This window comes from Balaenoptera ricei, chromosome 17, assembly GCF_028023285.1.
Source record: "Balaenoptera ricei isolate mBalRic1 chromosome 17, mBalRic1.hap2, whole genome shotgun sequence".
NCBI lineage: Eukaryota > Metazoa > Chordata > Mammalia > Artiodactyla > Balaenopteridae > Balaenoptera > Balaenoptera ricei.
Genome location: NC_082655.1, coordinates 53,466,151 through 53,490,570, shown reverse-complemented (window position 1 = coordinate 53,490,570; position 24,420 = coordinate 53,466,151). Strand labels below are relative to the sequence as shown.

The 24,420-nt window shown below is 39.8% G+C and overlaps 1 protein-coding gene across 1 annotated transcript in view; it reads left to right on the top strand.

The window, feature by feature from the left end:
* Window positions 1–17,814, top strand: part of ATP6V0D2 (ATPase H+ transporting V0 subunit d2) — a 46,674-nt gene extending 28,860 nt beyond the window's left edge. The window contains exons 3-8 of the mRNA XM_059901406.1: window positions 5,106–5,284; window positions 6,483–6,562; window positions 8,018–8,095; window positions 13,961–14,137; window positions 15,343–15,420; window positions 17,047–17,814. Coding sequence (XP_059757389.1) covers window positions 5,106–5,284; window positions 6,483–6,562; window positions 8,018–8,095; window positions 13,961–14,137; window positions 15,343–15,420; window positions 17,047–17,208 — 754 coding nt within the window. The 3' untranslated portion in view covers window positions 17,209–17,814. The remainder of the gene's footprint in view (window positions 1–5,105; window positions 5,285–6,482; window positions 6,563–8,017; window positions 8,096–13,960; window positions 14,138–15,342; window positions 15,421–17,046) is intronic.
* The last annotated feature ends 6,606 nt before the right edge of the window (window positions 17,815–24,420 follow it).

Here is a 24,420-nt window from a genome sequence, read left to right as displayed (position 1 = left end):
CAACAGTTGTTTTATGTTGTTCCAGGGCAATGCTCTTCAAACTTGCTGCCTTACCCCACCTGGGAGGTCACTTCCCTAGAAAGTCATTGTAGTTAATTACCCTGACCCCTTGCATTTAGCCCAATCCTTATCTCTGTTCCTGAACCAATCCAAGCTTGATACTTTTCTTGATAACTTCCCAGCTCTGCGCTGCTTTATCACGTGTACATTCTGATCAGTGACTTCTTTTGCTCTAATCCATCAATAAGATTCTATTTGTTTGAGATCTTCTAGAAATTTATTGAAATCTGTTTCCCTTATGTCACTGTATTGATGAATGTTTTCCTTTTCGTATACCTTGAATATTAATATGGTTTGGGGAGGGTCAAATAGTGCAGGTATATGCTCAGCCCAAAATCTGACGAGAGAATCCTAAAAGGATTTGTAAAATTCTCTGGCTTTTACCTGTGCCCACTATCTTTGTAGCTGTGTCTTCAAAAAGGACCTGACACCTTTCTTCTGCACTTAACGTCACCTGTGTTCTCAGAAGACCTCTCTCTCTTTGTCTAACTATATCGTGCCAAAGTGCTCAGGGAATGACAGTCGTTTCTCAGCTGTTGCTAATGACACTTAAGTACTTAAAATTTTTATCCATAGAACAGTTCCTCTAACTCACCAAATTATGTCTCTACATTATCTGACCATTTAGCAACTGTTATATTAGCCCAGAATGTGGTAGTTATCAAATAAGAAATGTAATTTAGTTAGCTTCAAGATCCTTAAATAAGTTTGGGAGCAAAAGGAAAAAGGTCAGTGCTAACTCCAAAAGGAAATGTTAAAATATCTTCTGGCTGGAGCTGCTTTATCTGAATCCAACATGGAGCTGGGGCTTTGGCTGTGGGATCCCAGCCCTGCCCCTTTCCAGCAGTGTGACCTTGGATGAGGCGTGGAACCCCTCAAAGCCTCAGTTTCTTGTGTGTAAAGTGTTGGTAAAAATGGTCCTTAAAGCACTGACTTGTGGAGAGGCTTGAATGGGAACATGCATGTAATGCATATAATGTATTGCATGTATGTAATGTAATGTAGTGTAATGCATGTAATGTAATGTAGTGTAATGTATGTAATGTAATGTAGTGTAATGCATGTAATGTAATGTAGTGTAATGCATGTAATGTAATGTAGTGTAATGCATGTAATGCCTGGCACATAGCAACAACCTCAAGAAGCGTTGGCATTTTTAAAAATTATTATTTTTACAACCTAAAATTTTTGAAACAGAGTCATTTACTCTTACAATTTCAGGTGACTTCATGATTTTCACAGGTGCCAATATCAAAGTTACAGAAGAAAATATTTAGAAGGGGCTAGAAGTGAAGATGTTTGTCTAGACCATGAGTGGGAGAAAAATTAACCCAACAGAGTGGGCACTAGTTTTGGCTCTGTTGCTACTGATAAGCACAATTATTTAAAACATGAGGAGTTTGAGCTAGGTCAGCAACCAGATGTCTTTAAACTCAAACGTTACTCAAGCAACGCCAATAGAGATTTCCTCCCTAACCACTGGAGGCAGGGCCCTAGAGGTCTATCAAGATTATACTCTGGAAAGAGCAAGCTGTCTTCTGGGCACATTACCCCCCTGCCATCCCAAACAGCCAATAATAATTATATACCTGGTGCCTATGTGACAGAGATGAGGGAGGGACAGGAAAGATACCCCTCTCCCCTGCCATGGGCCAAATCCTGAGTCTCACTTCATTTTCTGAACAAAACTATGAGAGCTGCTACTGTTGTCCCATCTTAGAAACAAGGCCACTTAAATGAGTTGAAATAAAACAATTCAATCTCCATAGCCCTTACTCTTTGCAATAGAGGGCCTAGCCTCTCTATTAACTTTAAAAAAAAAAAGCACTCCAGACACACATGTGCACACATACACATGTGCACATCCCCACACACACTGTACAAGCATAGGCTTGAGTGTTATGTGTGGGCTAAATTCTCACAACATTGACTTTGGTTGCCCCCGTCAGCGCTGGTCTCATAGTCCTCTGCACATTGGGAATGTTGGCGGCTCATATGCTGTTACATTACTGGGGTGCTGTGGGGGAACAATTAAACATCTGGAGTCTGCTAAGGATTATTAAGTGCTGGCAATTCCCCTCTCAGGTAATAGCTTTTGAGCCATAAGGGGACAGTTAAATAAGCACTTCCATTTTAATATCATTTTCAAGAGATAAAAAGAGTTCTCAAATTCCATAATGTCCAAATTTGGTACTGCTGTTTGGGGGAGTGAAGAAACTTTATAGTCATGTGCTTTTTTTTTTTTTTTTAAGCGCATTGTTTACTTTGTTTATTTATTTATTTTTATTTTTGGCTGTGTTGGGTCTTCGTTTCTGTGCGAGGGCTTTCTCTAGTTGTGGCAAGCGGGGGCCACTCTTCATCGCGGTGCACGGGCCTCTCACTGTCGCGGCCTCTCTTGTTGCAGAGCACAGGCTCCAGACGCACAGGCTCAGTAATTGTGGCTCACGGGCCTAGTTGCTCCACGGCATGTGGGATCTTCCCAGACCAGGGCTCGAACCCGTGTGTCCTGCATTGGCAGGCAGATTCTCAACCACTGCGCCACCAGGGAAACCCTCATGTGCTTTTTATAAAGGGATAATTGCCTTCTTCTAAACTTCTTTAGCTAAAAATTTTATTGGGGTACATTGCAGAAGCTCAATTGCAATGCAGGAGACTCTTATCCTGCTGGAAATGCATTCTTGCACAGGAAGTCAGTAACCCTTGCAGCCAGACTCCAGTGACAGTGCTTCTAAGTGGCCAGGTTCATTTTCATCCAGTGAAAGGTGTTCTTTTCAAGCCTAAATTGTGCAGTGGTTGAGTCCCATCACTGCCAAACGTGGAGGACCTTGTCTCATCGCTTGGCTGTCCCTTCCGTCTTCTGAGCTGCCACCTCAGCCTCTTGGCCGCCTCTTTCCCCTCAGCTCTTAAACGTGTTCTCTTCTCTCCCATCTTAAAAAACAAAAAAAACCCCAAAAAACCACCAAAACTGAAAGTCCAAAGCTCCTCTGGCCCCCGGGTCTCCATACAGTTACCTTCCCCTGCTTTATAGTTTAAACTCTTTTAAAAAACAAAACAATTAAACAAACCAAAAACCTCTGTACTTCCCACTCATTTTAAATGCACAGTGGTCAGGTTTCTGGCTTCTCCCCTTTCCCTTGCACAAGCAAACTCCACTGAACATGTTTTGTGATGCCAGATGACCTCTTAGTGGCTGCATCCTGAGAACACCTTGTTTCAATGTCCACCTTGACTTTCCTGTGGCCTTTAACCCCTTCTTCCTAGAATTCTCTTACCTGGTTTTCTTCCTACCATCTGGTCATTCCTTCTCAGGTTCTATCAAGGTCCTTAAATGGTGGGGTTCCCCAGAGTTCTCAGGACAGGACTCTTGACATACACTCTAGAATGTGGTCTCAAGCATTCCCAAGACATCTGCTTCCACCTTTAAACTAGCACCCCCTGCCCCTGCTCCCTAAATGTCTCTGGTCCACAGCTGTCTCTTCAGGACTTAGATGTCCGAGGCCTATTTGGCATCTCCTCCTGGGCATCTAAACTCATTCGGTCCAAAACATCAGCTCCCACTACAACCCGTTCTTCCTCCAGTGCTCTCATCTCAATAAATGGCTCCAGCTTCTAACTGTTAAACCTAGAAACTTATGTGTCATCCTTGACAACTAAACACAGCATTATCTGAGCGTTAAGAGAAAAGTTTCAGAAGCAGACTGTCTGAGTTTGATTCTCAGCCCTCTTCATTTGTTAGCTGTGTCGTTATGGGTGAGATTTTTACCTGTCTGGGCCTCCAGTTCCTCATCTGTAAAACAGAGGTAATAATAGTACCTATCATCATCACAGTGTAATTATCATGATTAAATAAAATAACTTTTGTAAAGCACTTTACTATTTAAGTGTTGGCTTACCTCTTATCCTGTTTTAATGCATATTCTATCTACATAGATCATAATTCCCCGTGTCCTTGAAGTATTCAGCATCTCCCATTGCCCTCAATCCAAATTCCTCATCTTGTCTTTCAGGACCCTGCACGTTCAGCCTGGGCCCCACCTCCAGTGCTCAGCAGGCAAAAGAACATCCTTGTTCCTGGCCCTCTTGTCTCTGGGGCTTTTCACATGCTTTCCCTTCTGCCTGGAAGCACTCTTTCCCAGCCACCGCTTTTGCCTGGACAACTCCTTCTCATTCTGCAAGTTGCAGCCTGAATGTCACTCCCTAGGAAGTCTGATCCCAGACTGGTTTAGTGCCCAGCTCTGAATCCCCACACCACCCTGTAATCTCCTTTATGCAGCCTGTATGCTGCATTGCAATGTACCAGTACCTCCCTTAAACTGTATTTTCTGTGAAGGAAGCGACTGTGTCTCTCTTACTTCTTGACCTCATTGCTTGGAATATCCTGGGTAGAGCTTATATTGAATAGAGAAATCACGTAAAGTGTCAACCTATGGACTCTTGGGGTTCTGGGAGGGGAAAAGGCTAGAAAGTTGACTATCTGCTCTCATAGGAGGAAAAAAAACCAGAATATTTTAATTTTTAATACATAAAACATTTTAATATTAAAATTAATATTTTTATTTTATTTTTATTTATTTTTAAATATTTAAAACTTTGAATACTCAACGACGGGCTTCATCAAAGATTTAAATAGTCAGTTTTTGAAGTAGAATGAAACCCTTTAGGTCTGTGTTTCTCAACTTTTTAAGCCCATAGTCCATTATGAGAAACAAAACAATTTAACACCCTCATTACTCTCTGCCCCACCCACCACATTTGGCCATTACTGTGTAAGGGTCATCTTCTGTGTGGTCCCGCCAGTCAGGTATTATAACTGTGAACATGGTTTTTCAAACTATGGTACCCTCTGAGAGTCAGATATTTTACCTCACCTACATCTCTCAAAACCCAGAGTTTAAAATAAAAGGAGAGATATATTTCCTTAATGAAAGTGTGTGTGCCTGAAATGTGGAGGTTTTGTTTTGTTTTGTTTTTTGTTTTTTACCTGAGGGATGCTTCTTATTCTCATGCAACTGTTTTCCTAATGATTGAGCCCTCTTCTACACCAGGTGCAGTTACATGATAGACAATGTGATTCTACTGATGAATGGTGCATTGCAAAAAAAATCTGTGAAAGAAATTCTGGTGAAGTGCCACCCGTTGGGCCGTTTCACAGAAATGGAAGCAGTCAACATTGCAGAGACACCTTCTGATCTCTTTAATGCCATTCTGGTTGAAACACCATTAGGTATGAATGCATAAATAATTGCACAGCTGCTTGTGTATGTTATCACAGTATTAGAAAATGCACTTTCAATTCATAATTTTCTCCATGAATATAGTGTCATACTATACGGATTCCTAGAAGTGAAATGGACATTAAAGAATCATCTGGTCCAGCTCCCTTATTTTTCAGATCAAGACAATGAAGTATACCAGATCACATGCAAACCATTTGTAGCTGAGAAGGAGCTAGGGCTCATCTCCCAACCTCCAAACCCCTGTACTTTGTTCCTGACCATAGCAAATAAATGATAGAACTTGTAATTTTTCAAAAAATTAATTTTCTAGCTGGGTTTTACATGTTTAGTTCCTTTTCATTTTAAATTTCTGTCTTAATAAGGCTGCATATAGGAAACATTTTGTTTTAGGAAATTTAAGAATGCCATTTTTCTGAGATGCTCAGGAGTGTCTGTCTAATGACCTGAAGCAATGATGAAATAAGTAATAATTTCATTATAATTTGGCACTGACAACAGTTGGAGCATTTAAAATACTAATGGGATAATTTTATACAGTTATTGTCAGGAAACCTGGATTATAGTTATTCACTGTTGATCATTCATCAAAATAGTTGCTGTTTAAAACAAATTTTAAAAAGAAAAAAATTACATCATTATTAAGTGTCCAGTGCTAATGGAGCATAGCATGGCAGAAAGAGGGTGAGTCTGAAAGCAGATATCCCTAAGCATGACAGGCTCTGCCCACCACCAACCAGGTGACTTGTAACAATTCATTTCACTCCAGTTTGCTCATTTTAAAAACAATAATATCTTACTATAACAGAGTTTTGAAAACTAAGACGGTTTTAATACAACTCAATGCTTGGCACATAGTAAGGTTGCAAATGGTAAATATTACTGTTATCTAAAGGCGGGTGTTGGGGGGGCTTCAAAAAGTAAACCATAAAGTGAGTAGTTCCAGGTTGTGAGGCTTAAATAAGTTCAAGTATATCCAGTGTTTGATGACGGCTTGCACAGAGCAAATGCTTCCTAAATCATCACCCTTCTTGTCACCATCACTGTTAGCCTCACCGAGTCTGTGGATTGCCACTCCACAGTGTCCTAGTTAGGGGTGGGCAGAGGGTGGTGCGTTCAGGAGACATTTTCTACAGTTTATAATCATGTTTTCATTAATTTATTTTGTACAATAATTTCTGCTTTCAGCTCCGTTCTTTCAAGACTGTATGTCCGAAAATACTCTAGACGAACTGAATATTGAAATACTGCGCAATAAACTGTACAAGGTAACTGTTTCCCCCAATATTATGTTCTTCTTTATACATAATACATCATAACCAGAGTTCTTTATTAAATGTTACTTGCTTGTTAGCCAGCTGCTGAATTATGAAGCTAGGCATACTGGGGACAAAGTTCTTTTAGTCCTGGCCTGTCTTCTAGTTAAATACATGTATGTCAACTTCTCCCAGCCAGCAAGATCCTTGAGAGGATCCCATGCTTCTCTGTATCCTTAACTCTTTACATGGTGCCTGGAACATAAAAGGTGTCAATTGGATGGATGGATGGATAGATGGATGGATGGATGGATGGATGGATGGATGATGGGTGGGTGGATAGATGAGTGCAGTGAACCATATGAATCCATTTCAGAAGAACCAGCATACATAGTGAACCTTGTGTTATGTAGTGTCCATCTCTGTCCTCAATCCTGTTAACAGAGTCCCTGAATTTCACAGTTAACCTGTCCACACAATTTTAATCTACTGATAGTGTGCAGCATACCAAGATGACCATCTGTGGACACAACATCATAAGCACCACTTTGTATAACCTGACCAGCTGTCTGTCTGGACTATGCTGCCGCCATTTGAGTCGCTCTGTGTAATAAGGGCTGAGCAAAATCTATCCATTTTCGCTCACACCACTACAGCATCTTTGGACACTCTCATAGAGTACCTGAATGAATATATATATATATTCATATATGTATACATTGCCATGCTGTATATCTAGCTTCTTATGTTGACACATGTGGACCTCTCAAAAGCATTGCATTGCAGCAGTTTTCCTTTTTATATAAAGACTTACGGGCTTAGAGGAAGCATCCCTGAGATATAGCTAACAGAAGGCACTGTTTTAAGCATTTATAGGCATTAGATCACTTCATCCACCCAGCAAAACTATGTGCCATCCCCGTTCCTCAGATGAGAAAACTGAAGCATGGAGAGGTAAATTTACTTGGCAGAAGTCAGTTAGCTAGTAAGTAACAGATTTGGGATTCAAACACAGGCTGCCTCTACAGCCTAGACTCTGCCTTTCCAGTGTATCTTCCATGCTCAATGCCATCCCAAATGTGTCTCCTGAGCACTAGGAGACATTAAATATCAGCATAGGACCAAATCTAGACTTATTTGCAGAGCTCATAAGAGAGTTTGGCACTCTTGTTAGAATAGCAAGAATCAACAGTGTGAAATAATCCAAGAGGCATGCAAAAAAGTGCTTGTTGAGTAATTATAAGCTATGATAAGTCCAATTTTGTTCTTTTATGGAGTTCCTTTTTTAGGCTGTGCAATGTGCTTCAAGGTGAAAGTTTGCACCAAATTTATTATAAAATATCTCCCTAGGGGAGAAGTAATTCAATTTCCATTAAAGAGTTTAATAACCCATGAAAAGCTGATCTAGAAATTTCCAAAAGGAAAATATATTCATTTTCTTGCCTTATGATCTTTCTTCTTTTTAAGTCTTACATCGAGGCATTCTATAAATTCTGTAAGAATCATGGTGATGTCACAGCAGAAATTATGTGTCCCATTCTTGAGGTAAGAAAGAGTCCTTGAATTTTTTTATGTCAAATAATGTGCTTATACACTTTTCATTTATATAATCCTACCAATTTTTTAAATCTTAGAAGTTCTTTTATTTAGAAATAAAATAGCAGTATATTTTATTATACATATATCATTTGATGTCTTCAGTTAAAAGAGGTATTTTCTTAGTTTTCTACATAGAAGAGCTATTTTTGAATTAGAAAAGAATGCTTTTGATAGAAGTTTGATCATGATTCACTTTGATGTAGTATGAAGAAAGTAGATTATAATTAGTTAAAAATTTAGCATGCTTTGGACAATTGGTACACTATAGGTACTCTTATAATAATCACCAACTTCCCTCCCAAAATTGGGCAGCTGGGGACCCCCACAACTTGGCAACAAAGTCTACTGTGGGCATGGTTCCTTATATAAATCCTAAAATAAAGGTTGCCCCAAACAACCGTTGAGCATCCCCGCTCTTGGCAAGAAGATTCTATGGGTAGTGGTTCACAGTTACCATGCCCACTTAAACCTCACAATGTGTCAGATGCCACCATTGGTTCCAACCTCTCTAATTGATGTTATATTCTCTTTAATTCCTCTTTATCATCACAGATTTCATCTGTGCCCACAGGCCCTCTTGCTTGCAATGTCAATCTGCACATGCATGAGGGACTCAGGCCAGAGATCAGAATGGTCTGAGGGGAATTCTGGGCATAGTTTGCACTGAGTATTTGACATAGATCGCTCTTGCTGGCTTCCTATTTCACTTGGATCTTAAAAAAAAAAAAAAAAAACAAAACATTCTGGGCTTAAAAATCTCTTGCTTTGCCCTATGAAACAAAGTTTTGTCTAAAGAATATCTTTAACCATTAGATTATCTGTTACAGTGGCTTCTACACTGGTGGGTAGATATTTAAGCTGTTCAGTGACTTCTGATTTCAAGAAAAGCCTGATAAGAACTACCCTTTGGGTAAGAAGAGAAAAAAACCTGAAATAACCTCATCTGCATATATTTCAACCAAATGTTCTGAAACTGCATTTGATAAAATTAGCTCCCCTCAAATATCTAATTATTAACATTTTACAGTTAAAGATACTGTTAAAACTTTAAGGTCAAAGCAGTCCTTGAAGTAAGAACTCCTTGGAGAACTCCAAAAAATATTTTTTGTCTTTATCTATATTATACAGAGAGTGGGCATCAATAAATGACATTTTTTTCATGGCATGCTAATTGTCAGAGAGTGAGTTAGTCTCTTCCAGACATGCTGATAACATAACAACACAAGCAACCTAGTGACTCTATGAAGCTCCTCCCTTTCTTTTCATAAATTTAACTACTAGCCACACTATAAAAAGCCACATTATCTCTGGCTCAAAAATGTAGTTTCTACATGGCATAATTCCTGTGGTTTAGAAATGGTTCATGTAGTTTATATCTACAAAATATGTAGGAAAAGATTAACGTTAAAATTAATAACCTTCACACCTGTCAGAATGGCTATCACCAAAAGGAATACAAATAACAAATGTTGGCAAGGATGTAGAGAAAAGGGAACCCTGATACACTGTTGTTGGGAGTGTAAATTCGTGCAGCCACTGTGGAAAATAGTATGGAGGTTTCTCAAAAAACTGAAAATAGAACCAGCAATATAAACCAGCAATTCCACTACTGGGTATATAGCCAAAAGAAACAAAAATACTAATTTGAAAAGATACATGCACCCTAATGTGCATAGCAATATTACTTACAATTGCCAAGGTATGGAAGCAACCTAAGTGTTCATCAACAGATGAATGGGTAAAGAAGATGTGGTACACATATACAATGGAATACTACTTGGCCATAAAAAGGATGAAATTTTGCCATTTGCAGCAACATGGATGGAATTGGAGGGCATTATGCTAAGTGAAATAAGACAGAGAAAGACAAATATCGTATGATATCACTTACATGTGGAATCTAAAAAATACAACAAACCAGTGAATAAAACAAACAAACAAACAAAAAGCAGACTCACAGATATAGAGAACAAACTAGTGGTTACCAGTGGGGAGAGGGAGGGGGGGAGGGGTAATATAGGGGTAGGGGGGAAAAAAGGGTTATTCTGGGATTATATGAAATGTGAAACTTCAAAATTGTAAAGCACTTAGTATTTAAAGAATCTTTCATTCAATAAAAAAAAGAAAAAATAATAATAACCTTACAGAGGTATACAATGGCACTATTAATAGCTAACATTTATTATATACCAGATACTATCCTAAGTGCTTTATATACACAAATTCACTTGGACTTCAAAATAGCACAATGAGATGGGTAGTTTAGTACCTCATTTTCAGAAGGGACAACTGAGGCACAGAGAAGGCTTGTAAGTTGCCTGATGTCAAACAGCTAGTAAGTGGTAGTGTCAGGATTTGAATACAGGTAGTCTGGCTCCAGTTCTTATATGTTTATCTACATTAAATTACATCTACATCAAATTCACCTGCACAGTTCTTTTGTATAAAAACTGCTCTTCTGTGCTAATTCTTAAGCAAGATCATACTGCACGTGCTACAAAATTCAGAAGTAAATAAGAATTATGTCTTTGTAAATGTAAAAAGGATAGCACGGTATTAGCAGAATACTTATCACCAGGAGGATTTGGTCAAAGTACTATATACCCTGTGTTCTCTTTGTCCCTTTCCTATACCCATGATACTACTTTATTAGATTAGATTTTTTTCAAGCTGTGTTAAAAATAAAAATCCATTTAACTATCTTTGTACATTTATATAAAAATATCAGTTATGTATGTTTGCAGTTATAACATTTCTAATGATATGATTGGAAGAGGCTTGTCAGTTTTATATAAATACACCAGATCATGTAATTACTTCCCCTTTTATTTGTGCAACTATAGAGCACTTAGAGTTTCTGAAGTTCTTCCATATTCTCATTTGATCTCATTTGACAGGAGACTTTAAAAGACTGAATACAGTGGAAGAGGGCATTAACCTAGGCTTGCAGGTTAAAATGTGACCTAATCATAAGACTGTAGCTTCATATTTAAAAAAAGAAATTGACTTACGTTCCAGACAAATGTGCTGCAGTATACTGTTTGCCTCTTATTCCTGCTCTTCTGACAGTCTGTAAGGTTAATGAAGCAGTGAAAAATAAGCACAGAATATGTTTGTTTCATCTCCCTCGGTCAGTACACATGCTAATAAGGCTGGGTTTGGTCCCAGTTCACTTCACTCTCTTCCACTGCCATCGACCCCTCTATCCATTGCTCCCACCAGGGAGACCCTTCCTCCTGTAAGGAACTGGCCAGAATTTTTGACTCAATGAGCCCAACTCCATCATGAGCAATGGATAATGGTTTTGAATACATCAACACTGCATGGTTATCTTTTGCAACAACAACAAAAAATAAGTTATGGTTTTAAAATGCATGAGTGTTTGAAGGGTAGAGTGAAAGGAAAGACATCCGACGTACACTGTACCACACAGGCTGGCTGCCCTCTGAAAATGATACGGGGCTTACAGGAAGCTAGTACCACCCCATCTACTCTCCTCCATAATCAGATGTCATAGCAAACTGTCTGCTTAGGGATGGTCAAAGACAGAATAGCTCCTTTACAATTCAAAAATTATAGTTCTTTTCACTAAGAGAATACCCATACACACACACACACACACACACACACACACACACACAGCCTCTCGGCTAGAAGTAGTAAAGTAGATAGTTATAATAAAAGGGCAATTAAAGTATAATAAGGAGTCAAAGGAAATCATATCCAATTAGAGAGGAAAGAGAAGGGCTTCTTATGAAAAAGATTGCATTGGATGGAACCCTCAAATGCAGGTAGGATTTCAACCTGGAGAGTTATGGGATGGAGTATGTGCTCTGCAGGCAAAGGGAACAAGTATTAACCAGGACAAGAAGTTGGAAAGTGTGTGGCGTGTTCAGATAACCAGCCGCATCAGTCAAAGTCCTCTCTTCTTGGCATGGCTTGTGAAGCCTCTCCTATTCTCTCCCCAGCTACCTGTCAATCCTGCCTCTCCAGCTGCTTCCCCAGGGTTGGAGCTATGGCCGTTCCTCCAAAATGTCACGCTCTACTCCATGCAGCTTCCTCCTCTGCCTTGCATGCCTGCATGCTGCCTACCTGGCCCTATTTCTCTCCTTATTATTCTAACATTCTACAACTAGGAAGGACGTTGAAGATCATCTGGGACAATTAACTCCATTGTTGCTCCTCCTGCCCTATTTGTTATTTCAAGGTTTTTTTATTGCCATGAAATCTCCCTCTTGCATTTCTTCTTTTATCCCTGGAAAGTCTGAAATTACTGGAAGGACTGGTTATATTCCGTAGCCAGAGGCAGCTGCCTTTGCTTCCAGATAAGCCCACTCCTCGCTTCTGGCGCACCCATAATTTCCATGAGAGCAATCAAAAGTATCAGAAGGAACCAACTCTCACTGTACTGATAGGAAACACCTGTTCTAACAAAAGAGTTCCAGTAAAATCTGTTGCAAGTCTGGATTTGTTATTAATTAGTCAAACATAGTATTGTAGAGCAGTTCATTTCAACTTTCATGTGCATATGAATAAGCTTGGAATCTTGTTAAAATGCAGATTCTGGTTTACTAGGTCTGGACTACGGTCTAAGATTCTGAACTTCTAACGAGCTTCCAGGTGATGTCAAAGCTACTAATCCTTGAAACACACCTTGGATAGCAACACTGTAGAGAATATTAGAGAATTTTTTAAATAGTAGAAACATAGTAGCACCGTGGACCATTCCATTGGATTTAGTAAACAGTTAAGATCTTCCTGTGTCAGGCACTGGATATTCAAAAATGAACAATCAACAAGAGAGACATGATCTCTCAAAGATTTTAGAGTGTGGTGGGGTGAAAGACACATGCACAGATTTTAAAATAATGTGGTAAGCGCAGGTTGCCTTGGGTGGATGGAGAAGGCTTTCTTAGCCCAAGGACATCATGGCAAACTCCCATGGTGGGCAGAGGAGGTGCCCATGGAGGACAGACTGAGATGAAGTGGTCAGAGTAGGTAGAAGGAAAACTAAGAGAAGTCCAAAGGAAGAGAAGGCAATTTCAAGAAGGACTCCGTGGTTAGATAAGACAGAGAGGCCTGACGTGGGGCTGGGAGCTCAGGTGCCTAGTGGTGCTCAACACAGAGAAGACAAGCCGGGAGCACATGTGACCCACTTGAGAGATCGTGTAGCCAAACCCCACCATTTACAAATAAGGAAACTGAGGCCCTGAGAGGAAGATCACTTGTCCCGAGCCCTGTAATCCTTAGCTACAGACTTAAATTTATTGATATCTAACCTAGAACTTTAAAGAAGAAAAACAAAACCAGGGAAGTGCAAACAAATGGTAAGTAGCACAGTTTCATTATGTAAAAAATCCTACTGGCATCAAGCAGAAAGGGATGTTTAACATGTATGACACGCACATTTTGTGCTAAACACTCTGCTAGGCCCTTCTATTTACATTACCTTGTTCTATCTCTGAATCGACCCCAGCAAGTAGGTATTATTCCAATTATTATGGAAGACACATTTGAGACTCTAGTGGCCTACATGAGAGAGACACATGAGTAACTAATAACAGAGAGCCTGGGAACTGAAGTTTAGTGGGAGGTCCTGGGATCCTGGGCTGTTGTCACTGCTGTGTGATCCTTCTCTGGCAAGCAGAGTTACTCTGTTACAGGAAGAGATTATGGGAACATTAATAACACATGTCTGTATTATAATTAGACATAGATCAGGAAAGGAAAGCAAATCATTTTGGAAATGAATTTGTCTAGAGCATTTAATAGATGGTTCAGTTTTACCGATTTTATGTCTTGCAAATTCAGTTTGAGGCAGACAGACGTGCTTTTATCATCACTCTTAACTCCTTTGGCACCGAGTTGAGCAAAGAGGACCGCGAGACCCTCTACCCGACCTGTGGCAAGCTCTATCCCGAGGGACTGCGCCTGCTGGCCCAAGCAGAGGACTTTGAGCAAATGAAGAGAGTAGCAGACCATTATGGAGTATGTGTTTATCCCAGGTTCCTGAAAAGTCTTGTGTGATTTCATCACATGTATTTTAGAAGTCCGCACATCACATTTACACTTCTTATCTAAAACATTTATAATGTTTGTGCGATAGAAAGCAGTATCTCTTGCTGTAATGTCTCTCCCAAAGAAATATGCTGAGTTTCTAACCCAAGCTATTGGTGTTTTTTAAGGTTCCTGCCAAGCAACTACTTGTTTAAATCTCCAAGGAACGGTCATTTGAGCCCTTTTTTTTTGAAGTGCTTGATAAAGCAAGTTCCCCAAGGGACTGGTGCAGTGTTCTGGAAATGTGAGCTCATGCCACAGTTATGTAAAAGAGCCTGACCCAGCCATCCTTTCAAGTGCCCATTGGGCAAACAGTGTTAGGTAAAGACTGTCTACTTGAAGGACAGGGGAAAATATGGACATACTGTTTATACCACTCCCTTTGCTCAGTGGCCAGGATGCGGGAAAGGAAAGAGGACTGCTATGTCCTCTCCCACTCCAGCACCCAACTGCTCTTAGAGAGCCTGAAGCTTCTCAGCTCAAGGTTATAACCTCATCCCCTGGTACCGTTCCTTCTGACCTGCAGACAGTAACATACAGACCCTCCAGGTAGCTTTTCCAGAACTGGAATGACACTCCTCTTATCTTTGCCTATGGATTTCCGAAACCCTCCAGGAAAGATATGCCAGCAAACAATGCGTGAACCTTTGTGACATCTCTTGTGTCACTGCAACAGGTTCTTTAGCATAATATTAAAATTTGAGTTTCTCCCCAATTTCCACCCCTTCCTCATTTAAAATTCCATAATGAATTTTAATCAGTTGTCATCTCAAAGAACCCATGAAGCCATACTGATTAAACCACAAGCACTCATTTAGCTTCTATAATGTGTCTAACTAGCCCTAAGAATCAAATGTGGAAATCAGCTCAGTGTACACTGAAAGTAGAACTGCTTTTGCCTCTTACCTTATAGGCCTGAACAAGCCAATAGGATGGAATGCCATCTGTACTCTCGTTGTTTGGATTTTTTGGTATTTCCTCAAGAAGCCAAAGATCCTACAAAAAAAATCCAGGCCTTCTGGATAGATTTTCTAAGATGGGTGCACAGTTTCTATATTGCTGGAAAAATATAGTTTTTATATTTATAAAAAGTGAAAATTTGTTAAAAAAAACAATTTCTTGTCTTTGTTTTTCAGGTATACAAGCCTTTGTTTGAGGCTGTAGGTGATGGCAGTGGGGGAAAGACATTGGAGGATGTATTTTATGAGCGTGAGGTATGATGTAAATGGAAATGCTGCTAGCTTATATGCCCTTTTTCACATACTCTGGGTCTTAGTATTTCCTTTTTTTTACTTGGGTTTTCTTTTTACAGTTGATCAGGCCAATTGATCATGTACATTCATAGTTTGAATGTGTATTAGTTAGTATCTCTGCCTTGGAGAGTCAAGGCACTGTGGTTCACATATGATGGCTTCTTGTGGGATTGTCATATCCAGACAGATGTGCACATAGCAAAGCTCTGGAAGTAAGGCAGCCATTCTGTAAGTATCTAGAGAAACAAAGCTAGGATGTTCTCATGATCACATATTGACTGTCCCCAGGGGGCACACCCTGTTAAGTGCATCCCACTGGAATCCATCCCTTTTTCAAGAAGGATTTATCACTCCTGTGCACAATTAGAACATTTAGGAATTATTTGCATGGAAATCCATCCCATCTAGATTATTCTCTTTCCCTGAAAAGGCAGAAGAATACTTGATCCATTTATAGCCAATTCCTGAGCTACTGAAGTGTGCAACAAGAGGACTTTGTGGGAGGGTAGCCAGGTAAAGTCCCCCAAATCTGGAGACTTTTTTCTAGTGTACTTTATTCATTTCCCTAAAACCACTGGTCCTTCCATGTCAGTCTGATTGGAACTAACAGAGAACCCTGAAATTCACCCACACTTTAGGGTTAGACTGGCTTGAGAAAGCAGTATGGGGGGTCTTCCTGTAAGTCCTACTCTAGACATTTTCCAACGATTCTCTAGAAAGAAGTAAAAACAATGCAAGTATTCCCATATATTAGGGATGTTTTAAAATTCCACACTATTGCCCTTCTGCTGCAAAGACGGCTGTTAAAGGAGCTGCCCTTGGCAGGAAAAATGTGTGCCTGTTTCTAAGAGCCGGGGGCGTCCCCTTCCTGACTGCTTTGCTTGAGGTTTTCAGAATTACATGTGGGACTCAGTACCTCTTCTCCTTTCTTCTAAATGGAAAAGAATAAAGGAATTGTTCCATTTCAGACTGCATCCCAGTTAAAAAAATGTTTTTGAAAATTTTCTTTTACTGATCTGCCTTCTGCAGAAAAAAACTATTCAACTGTATGTCAAGTTGCTGCAGAGCATCCTAAGGAAACTCATAATATCACCTGGTCCAAATTCCAGAGGCCTGTGACATTACCCTGAAAGGCAGTTCAATAGCCTAAAAACCACCTTAAAATTTTAAAAATTGTGGCCAAGGAAAAATACTTCATCTAAATGAGACAAGCCTACTAGCTAGAAGCCAAATAAATATCACTACAAAGTTCACACACACACACACACACACACACACACACACTCCAAAGTCCTCCTAGGAATCTTGGTGCTAGCAGTGCTGCTGAGATTTGGAGCTTGTCTTATGATTTTACAAACTTGCTTTTTAAACTACTGTTGTCTGCCTTTCTCTGCAGAGTGACGCTCTCCCTTTAGACTTGCTGAATTTCCTACTGTTTTCCTTTCTTTGACGCAATTTAGAAATTGTCTATTTAAATACAGATAAGCACTACACAAGCACAAATCAGTCTGTAGCTTAATATTATTTCATTAAAGTAGTATGTTCCAGAAGAGTTGATGGTCCATGTTTTTTTTTTTCCTTCCCCAGGTACAGATGAACGTGCTGGCATTCAACCGGCAATTCCACTATGGTGTGTTTTATGCGTACACCAAGCTGAAGGAACAAGAAATGAGAAATGTCGTGTGGATAGCCGAATGCATTTCACAAAGACATCGAACTAAAATTAACAGTTACATTCCAATCTTATAACCCGGTGAGGGGCCTGAAATGCAGAAAATCATAAATGCTAAGAGGAAGTTACTGAGGGAAATAGGAGTCGTGTTATATTATCTAGATCACACAAAACTAAGCCACACTGCACTTCATGAATTGCAGACCGACCGGAAACGCAGCAAGCCAACCCTGAAACAAAGCATTTCTTTTTCTTCCAGAAGCCTTAAATCTTGCTTCCACATTTATGTCTCATTCTTCACCTTGCCTTAGACATTAATTTTAATTAACCCTACGGTACTTTTCCTATTCTTATTTTTGTTCTTTTAAAAATCAAATCTTTTAAAAGTGTTTTGCTTTCCCATGATTCTCCACAGGCCCAAATACTGAGTGTCTGCTTTATTTTTTAACTGTCCATCCCTTCCCTAGGTCCACAAAAATCCAAAGCTGTACGTAGCCAACATGGACCACATATGGCGGAAAATACCTTATTTTTTTCTAATACACTTTGACCTGGTAGGCTTGGGAAAGCTACATAATTCCAAATCATATTCCATAGATGCAGGTAGTGTTAAATTTGTTATTAAGGCTACCACTTACAACTAATTTTCTCACAACTTTCTTTAAATAAAAGGTATACCTCTCTTTCTTGCAGTTTCTTCATACTTTGCCTGAGAAGAAAGTAACTCCATTAGTTGTATTTTATTCATTCAGAAGCATAAATCACAGGTTCGGTTTACAGGATATGGATTCTCTATAAAACTTCAGTAGAACTGGTGCAGAGAGCTACCCAGAAAAAGAAAAAGTGACAAACACTGCTCTAGTGCTTTCTTCAAAAATAAAAAATTCCTAAATAGAAAAATCTGTATTTGCTATAGTTTAATAATTAAACATATATACATATTTGAAAGTTCTTCAAGTGAGAATATTTACAGAGAATATACATATACTGGTAACTAGAATGAGGCACAAAGACCAAGAAGTAAATCAATTTTTCTGAAAAATTTCAGAAATTTTTGTAGAACATTTTCATAATTTTAGTGATAGGAATGTTTAAGCATAAGGAAAAACAGCGGCTCATACCTCCAGAAAGAAAGCCAAGTGCCTAGCCTCTCAGCTGTGCGAGAAGCCTAGGCCACACCCCAGTTCTGATGGCAGGGAGGCCGCAGCTGGCGCAGGGCTCCGGTGCAGATCCATCAGCTGGACCCAGGGAGCCTGCTTCCCATGTACGGCCTCTGGTCTGGAAAGCATCCTCCCTGACTTGTTCCTGCCCCTGCATGCAGCTGCTGTCTTCCACTCTGAGGCCTGGATGCCGGGAGACATCTACATTTTACATTTTCACCCATGGTGTCTACAGTGGGGGTGGGTGAGTATGGGGGTAAAATCCTGGGCTTCTTTAAGGGTTGAGAGCAAAGATGTTGATAGGAAAGAGGCAGCTTAGAGAAAGTTGATTCTCAGACTAAGCCCTTCCCACCCACCTCTGCATGACATGTGTGGGGGCCCTTCATGTGCCACAAGGCCACAGGCTGATGATACTTCTCTTGTTCCCTCCATATAAGTAATGAAGCCACCAATCCCCCAAACCCTTTCCCTAGCCACCAAGTGTAACCATTGTGTGAATAGAGACGAATTTCCTATAACCTCATGAGGCAAATACTGTAGAATGTGCCCCTATTAGAGAAGGGGATACACGCTCTGCAATTTGAAGAACTTTCCTTGAACTTACAGCTTTTTTTTTTTTTTTTTTTTTTTTTTTTAATAAATTTATTTATTTATTTATTTATTTATTTATTTATTTTTGGCTGTATTGGATCTTCGTTTCTGTGCAAGGGCTTTCTCTAGTTGTGGCAAGCGGGGGCCACTCTTCATCGCTGTGCGCGGGCCTCTCACTGTCACGGCCTCTCTTGTTGCGGAGCACAGGCTTCAGACGCGCAGGCTCAGTAGATGTGGCTCACGGGCTTAGTTGCTCCGTGGCATGTGGGATCTTCCCAGACCAGGGCTCGAACCCGTGTCCCCTGCATTGGCAGGCAGATTCTCAACCACTGCGCCACCAGGGAAGCCCGAACTTACAGCTTTTAAGTGCTGCTGAGATCTGACTTCTCTGTCTTACCTCAGGCAACTGGTCCACACTGGAGAATATGGACATTTGAAAAACATTACATATGCTAGAAAACGAGGCCAACAAATCAGGTACATAAAGCAACGTAGAAAACAATGAGACAAAAATGTATTTCTTTTTCTAAGTGATCGAAGTTGAGGCTCCTTACCATCCCTTTCCCACCCTCCTCCCAGCAGTATTTCATCAATCTGTCCTATTTCCACCTGTATAATTTTCTGCAGTTGGTCTTGGAACATTGTATTCCAGTGAATTCTATACCCAAAATTGCTGTCAGTCTGCAGCCAATCCTGCCTGTGCGCTGGTGCCGACTTCCGGCCACGCCCTCCCCTTCACCCAGCTCCCTTTAGCTTCATTCTCAAAGGTTCGAAAGTACTTTATCAGTCTCTCCTTGGGCAGGAACCCGTTAAATCTCTAAGTAAGTTTTGCAGTCAGGAGAATTTGCGGTGCTAGGGGATTCAAAATTAGCAATTGCAGTTCTCAGGATATTTGGCGAATATCTGAGGAAAAAAATGCCATCCTTTTATTTGTTGCAATGCTTTAGGAATGCTGAGAGTAAATGGAAATGACCATTTTGAATCTGGGTGAGTTTGGACTAAGCCTAACTTGCTGGATAGTGGAGGAGTTGAGTTAACCATTGGCATGGCAGCAATGTAATAAGACATTGAGAAAGGGAAATACATCTTTGTGGAGTGAAGAAAGACTTGGTGATGATCAGATTTGAGGGGTTTCATTAGTAGTAACTTTTAGCCTACCACTTGAAAAATGCTGTCAGTGTCAGATCTCACAGGTAAGACATAGCTATATGAGAAGGATACGATTGCAGTTTCACCCTGTTTTGTCTTAGTTTCAGCAGCAGACAAAATTCTCCTTATTGTTTGATTCATTTCAGTCATTTTGAGTCATTTTCTCTTCCCTTCCACAAATGGAGGCATTAATACTAATATGTGGGGAATAGCATTGCTGAGGAATATATGTGACATTATCAGACCATATCATTCTTTTTTTTTTTAAATTAACCAATTCCTAACTTTATTAATATTTTGATAGATAAGAATAATAAGCACAAAATTAATATTGGTATCTTATTCCATGTCAAAATCAGAACAATGTATCAACGTGAAATAAAATTTCATAGAAAATCAGAGACCAACATATCCTCAATGTCCTATGAAATTCTCTCATTTGTTATATTTCCTTACTCTCCTTTGCCCCATGAAGTCCTCACTAAAAATATGAAATTTCATACATCATTGATAGGTCATTCAAAATCCCTAAAAATAACTCTGACAAGATAATATTCCTCTCCTGCCCATCGTTCCTAGGTTTTTCTTCTGTAAACAAGACAAGGGGCTTCATTCCTGCAAAGTCCACATCTTGCTAAATGGTGCAAATTAAAAATTTCACTGGTACTCACACCAGCGGATGTAGTGGGGACCTTGGGGAGGAAAGCCTTGGCTGTAGTGGTGTTGAGTTTCTCTCCTTTAGTTTGCCTTAATCTGCTGTTAATGGACCCAAATACCCTCTTGAAACCCCAGGCCTAGGCCAGTGCAGACATGGGCTCTGCAGTTTGCTCCCTTACTCATCCTGAGGTGCTGGTTCCGCAGACCATATCATTCTTAGTGATTTCATCCCTTATGTCTCACAAGAGCTGATGTTAGGAGTTTTAATGACATTTTGGATTGCTGCATAGTCACAAAATCTATAAGCTTTATAAATATGAAAATAGGATGCAGAAACTATCATAAAGGCCAAACCACCTGCCCTGAGCAATTTCCCATCCTGTTTTTCCTCTTTTACATCTTCATTATTCTATCTGGCCTCCCATCAATTACTTTTCCACCCTCCTCCCGCTTTCTCCTCAGTCACTTTGTGCTGCAGTTTTCCACTTCCACCACCAGCTTGATCACTAATTGAAATTCAGCTGGTCAAGTTGGAATTCTCTTTGGAAAGAAAAGAGATACATTAAGAAGATGCACATTGAAACTAGTGTCAATCAATGTATTAGAAAGGAATTGTCCCCAGAGAATTATCACTCTGACCAGATCCACAGAATGTCATTTAAAGACTAGGATCATTGACAAGCTGTAAAAGTATATCAGTAGCTCTCTGCAGACTTCTGATATCCCTGGGAATGTTGTTAACATTCCAGCCAGTGTGGCTCCTTTATTGACAAAGTTGGAAACAAGTTTTTAAAATAAATAACTAAATAAAGAAATAAGAAAGTATTAGGTCTCCATTTCAGTTAGCAAGAACTAGGCTCCCAATCAATAGAGAGGGCTATCATTGAGACTGGTTGCAGTGGCTTTACATGTCTACACATTCTTTAAAACTCCCCCACCAAGAGATAGGGTCTTTGTCCCTCCTCCTTGAATGTGAACTGGCCTTAGTGACTTAACTCACAACAAACCAAATCCAGAAAAGCAGTGCTGTATGACTTCCAAGGCAATGCAGTTTCCTTTGCTTACTGGATTTTGGAGTCCTGAGCTACACATAAGTAGTCCAGCTTCTCTGAGCTTCCCATTCTGTGAGGAAGCCAAGCCACATAGAGAGGCCAAGTTTAGACACTCAAACCACATTGAGAGGCCAGGTATAGGCAAATATGACAGTCCCAGGAGAGCTCCAACCAATAGTATCAACTAGCAGCCATGTCTGGCCCAGTCAATCCTTCAGATACTAAAGCCCAAGCCCAATACCTGACTGCAACTGCATGAGAAATCCCAGGTGAGAACTATCTAGACAAGTCCTTCTTAATTACTGACCCATGGAATCCTTGAGCTTGATAAAAGAGTTGTTTTGAACCACTGAGTCTGGGATACTTTCATGCAGTAGTACAAATGGAACAATGGTGCTCAGCAGTCATCCATTGAATGTGTCCTACAGGGTTTTGTGGCCTCTCTGAAGTCCTTTCTAAGGCCTGCCTAAGTCATCCACTCTCCAGCCATCTTTGCAGGTGGTCAGGGCAGGTGTGGTTTTCTGCACATATCACCTACAAATGAGTCTTGACTCTGGCCTGGAAGGACTACCCCTATGCCATTCGGAGACAGAAATGACATCCTCAGGGCCAGATATGAGCAAGCAACTCCAGGTGACAATGTGGCATCTTGTTTTCCAATAAGATTTGGCAGCAACAGGTTCACTGACACTGAATCTAGCTCTTCAGAGGTGACACCATTATAACATTTGTCATTTTTTGAACAAATAGCAGTTTTAGATTTTAAATCATTTATACATTCTTCTTTTGTAGGATTTTTTTTTAATTAAAGCAGTTCATTCTCTATTTAACTGTTAATGCTGAGATGCATATTTCATTGTGTAAGATGTTCACCATTTTAAAATTTTTGCTTTGTTTCAGTTTGGGCTTTATTTTTAATTTTCTGGTTTTTATTTAAATATGAGTGAAATAGTAATATATTACAGTTTATTTCTGCAACATCAGGAATTTTTATTTTTTCAGCTTCCTTTAGGTATAAATGACAAATAAAATTATAAGATATTTAAAGTGTACAATATGATGATTTGACATACATAGACATAGACATTGTGAAAGGATTCTCCCCCATCAGGTTAACACCATTTTTCTTGTGTGTGCGAGAACATTTAAGTTTTACTCTCTTAGCAAACTTCAGTTATACAATACAGTGTTATCAACTATATCCACCATGTAATGCATTAGATTCTAAGACCTTATTCATCTTACAGCTGACGGTTTGTATCTTTTTACCAACCTCTCCCTATTTGTACCACTCCCTGCACTTGGTAATCACTTTCTACTCTCTGCTTCTAATGAGATTGACTTTTTTTTTTCTTTAGATTCCAAATGTAAGTGAAAATTCAAAGGAAATGTATGGCTAATATTTTAGTGATCTTCATGATTAGATATTTTAAAAAACGGTACTGATGAACCTAGTTTCAGGGCAGGAATAAAGACATAGACATAGAGAATGGACTTGAAGACAAGGGGTGGCAGGGGGAAGCTAGGGCAAAGTGAGAGTAACATCGACATATACACTACTGAATGTAAAATAGTTAGCTAGTGGGAAGCAGCAACATAGCACAGGGAGATCAGCTCAGTGCTTTGCAATGACCTAGAGGGGTGGGATAGGGAGGGTGGGAGGGAGGCTCAAGAGGAAGGGGATATGGGGACATATGTATGCATATGGCTGATTCACTTTGGTGTACAACAGAAACTAACACAGTATTGTGAAGCTATTACACTCCAATAAAGATCTATTAAAAAATAATATATTTCTTAAGATGTGTGGAGGCATGGAAGGGTGGGTGACCATCAATTCCAGCTCCCAGGGTCCAGATCTCATTGTTGTGTGCAAGGTTTCACCCTGGTGGTGTGATGAGTGGTTTATATTGAATAAATCTTTCAGAGCCTGAAAGGATTTTCAGTAGAAAGATCAGAGGAAAGTCATGCAAGATCCACACATACAAATAAATAAACATAAATCATATCATAAGGAATTAGCAGTTCACAGTTCAACTGTTCCCTGTGCTGGAGGTAATTCTGTGAAACACCAGGATTATCTGAGCCACTGAATTTATCATGAGTTGTTAACAGTGGCTTTAATCATTTGGGTTCAAATAACCCTTTAAGAATCTGATGAACACTGTGGATACCTTCCATTAGAATAATAGACATTACACATTCACCTAAAAATTTGCATAGTATATGAAAAGACTATGGATCCTGTAAAATTCACTCATGAGCAACCTAGAAGTCTATAAACTCAGATTAGAAACCTCCATTGCATAGGCTGAGGAATGAAAATGACAGGTTAGAAAGTAATAGATGGGAAAGGATTTTAATTTGATGAATAAAATATAGATACTCATGTGCACCTCTCATCTCTTAGAAGGGCATCTTGTTCAGCTGAGCAAGTAACTTTGGGATGGAAACTGGTGCTGTGGTGGAAAGGGCTCCCCTCTTGGCCAGCAAGTTCAGTCAAGGCAATCGTGGAGATGACGGAGGGACAGGGGTCACAGTCAGTTTGCTCTCATTATAGGCTAAAGCATCTAACCCTACTTAAAACTATTGATGTTCATATCCATCAAATACATTAAATAATGCTACTGGGGTTTTTGCAAGTAAAGTAAGTGAAAACTCTGCAGGTTGGTTGAAAATA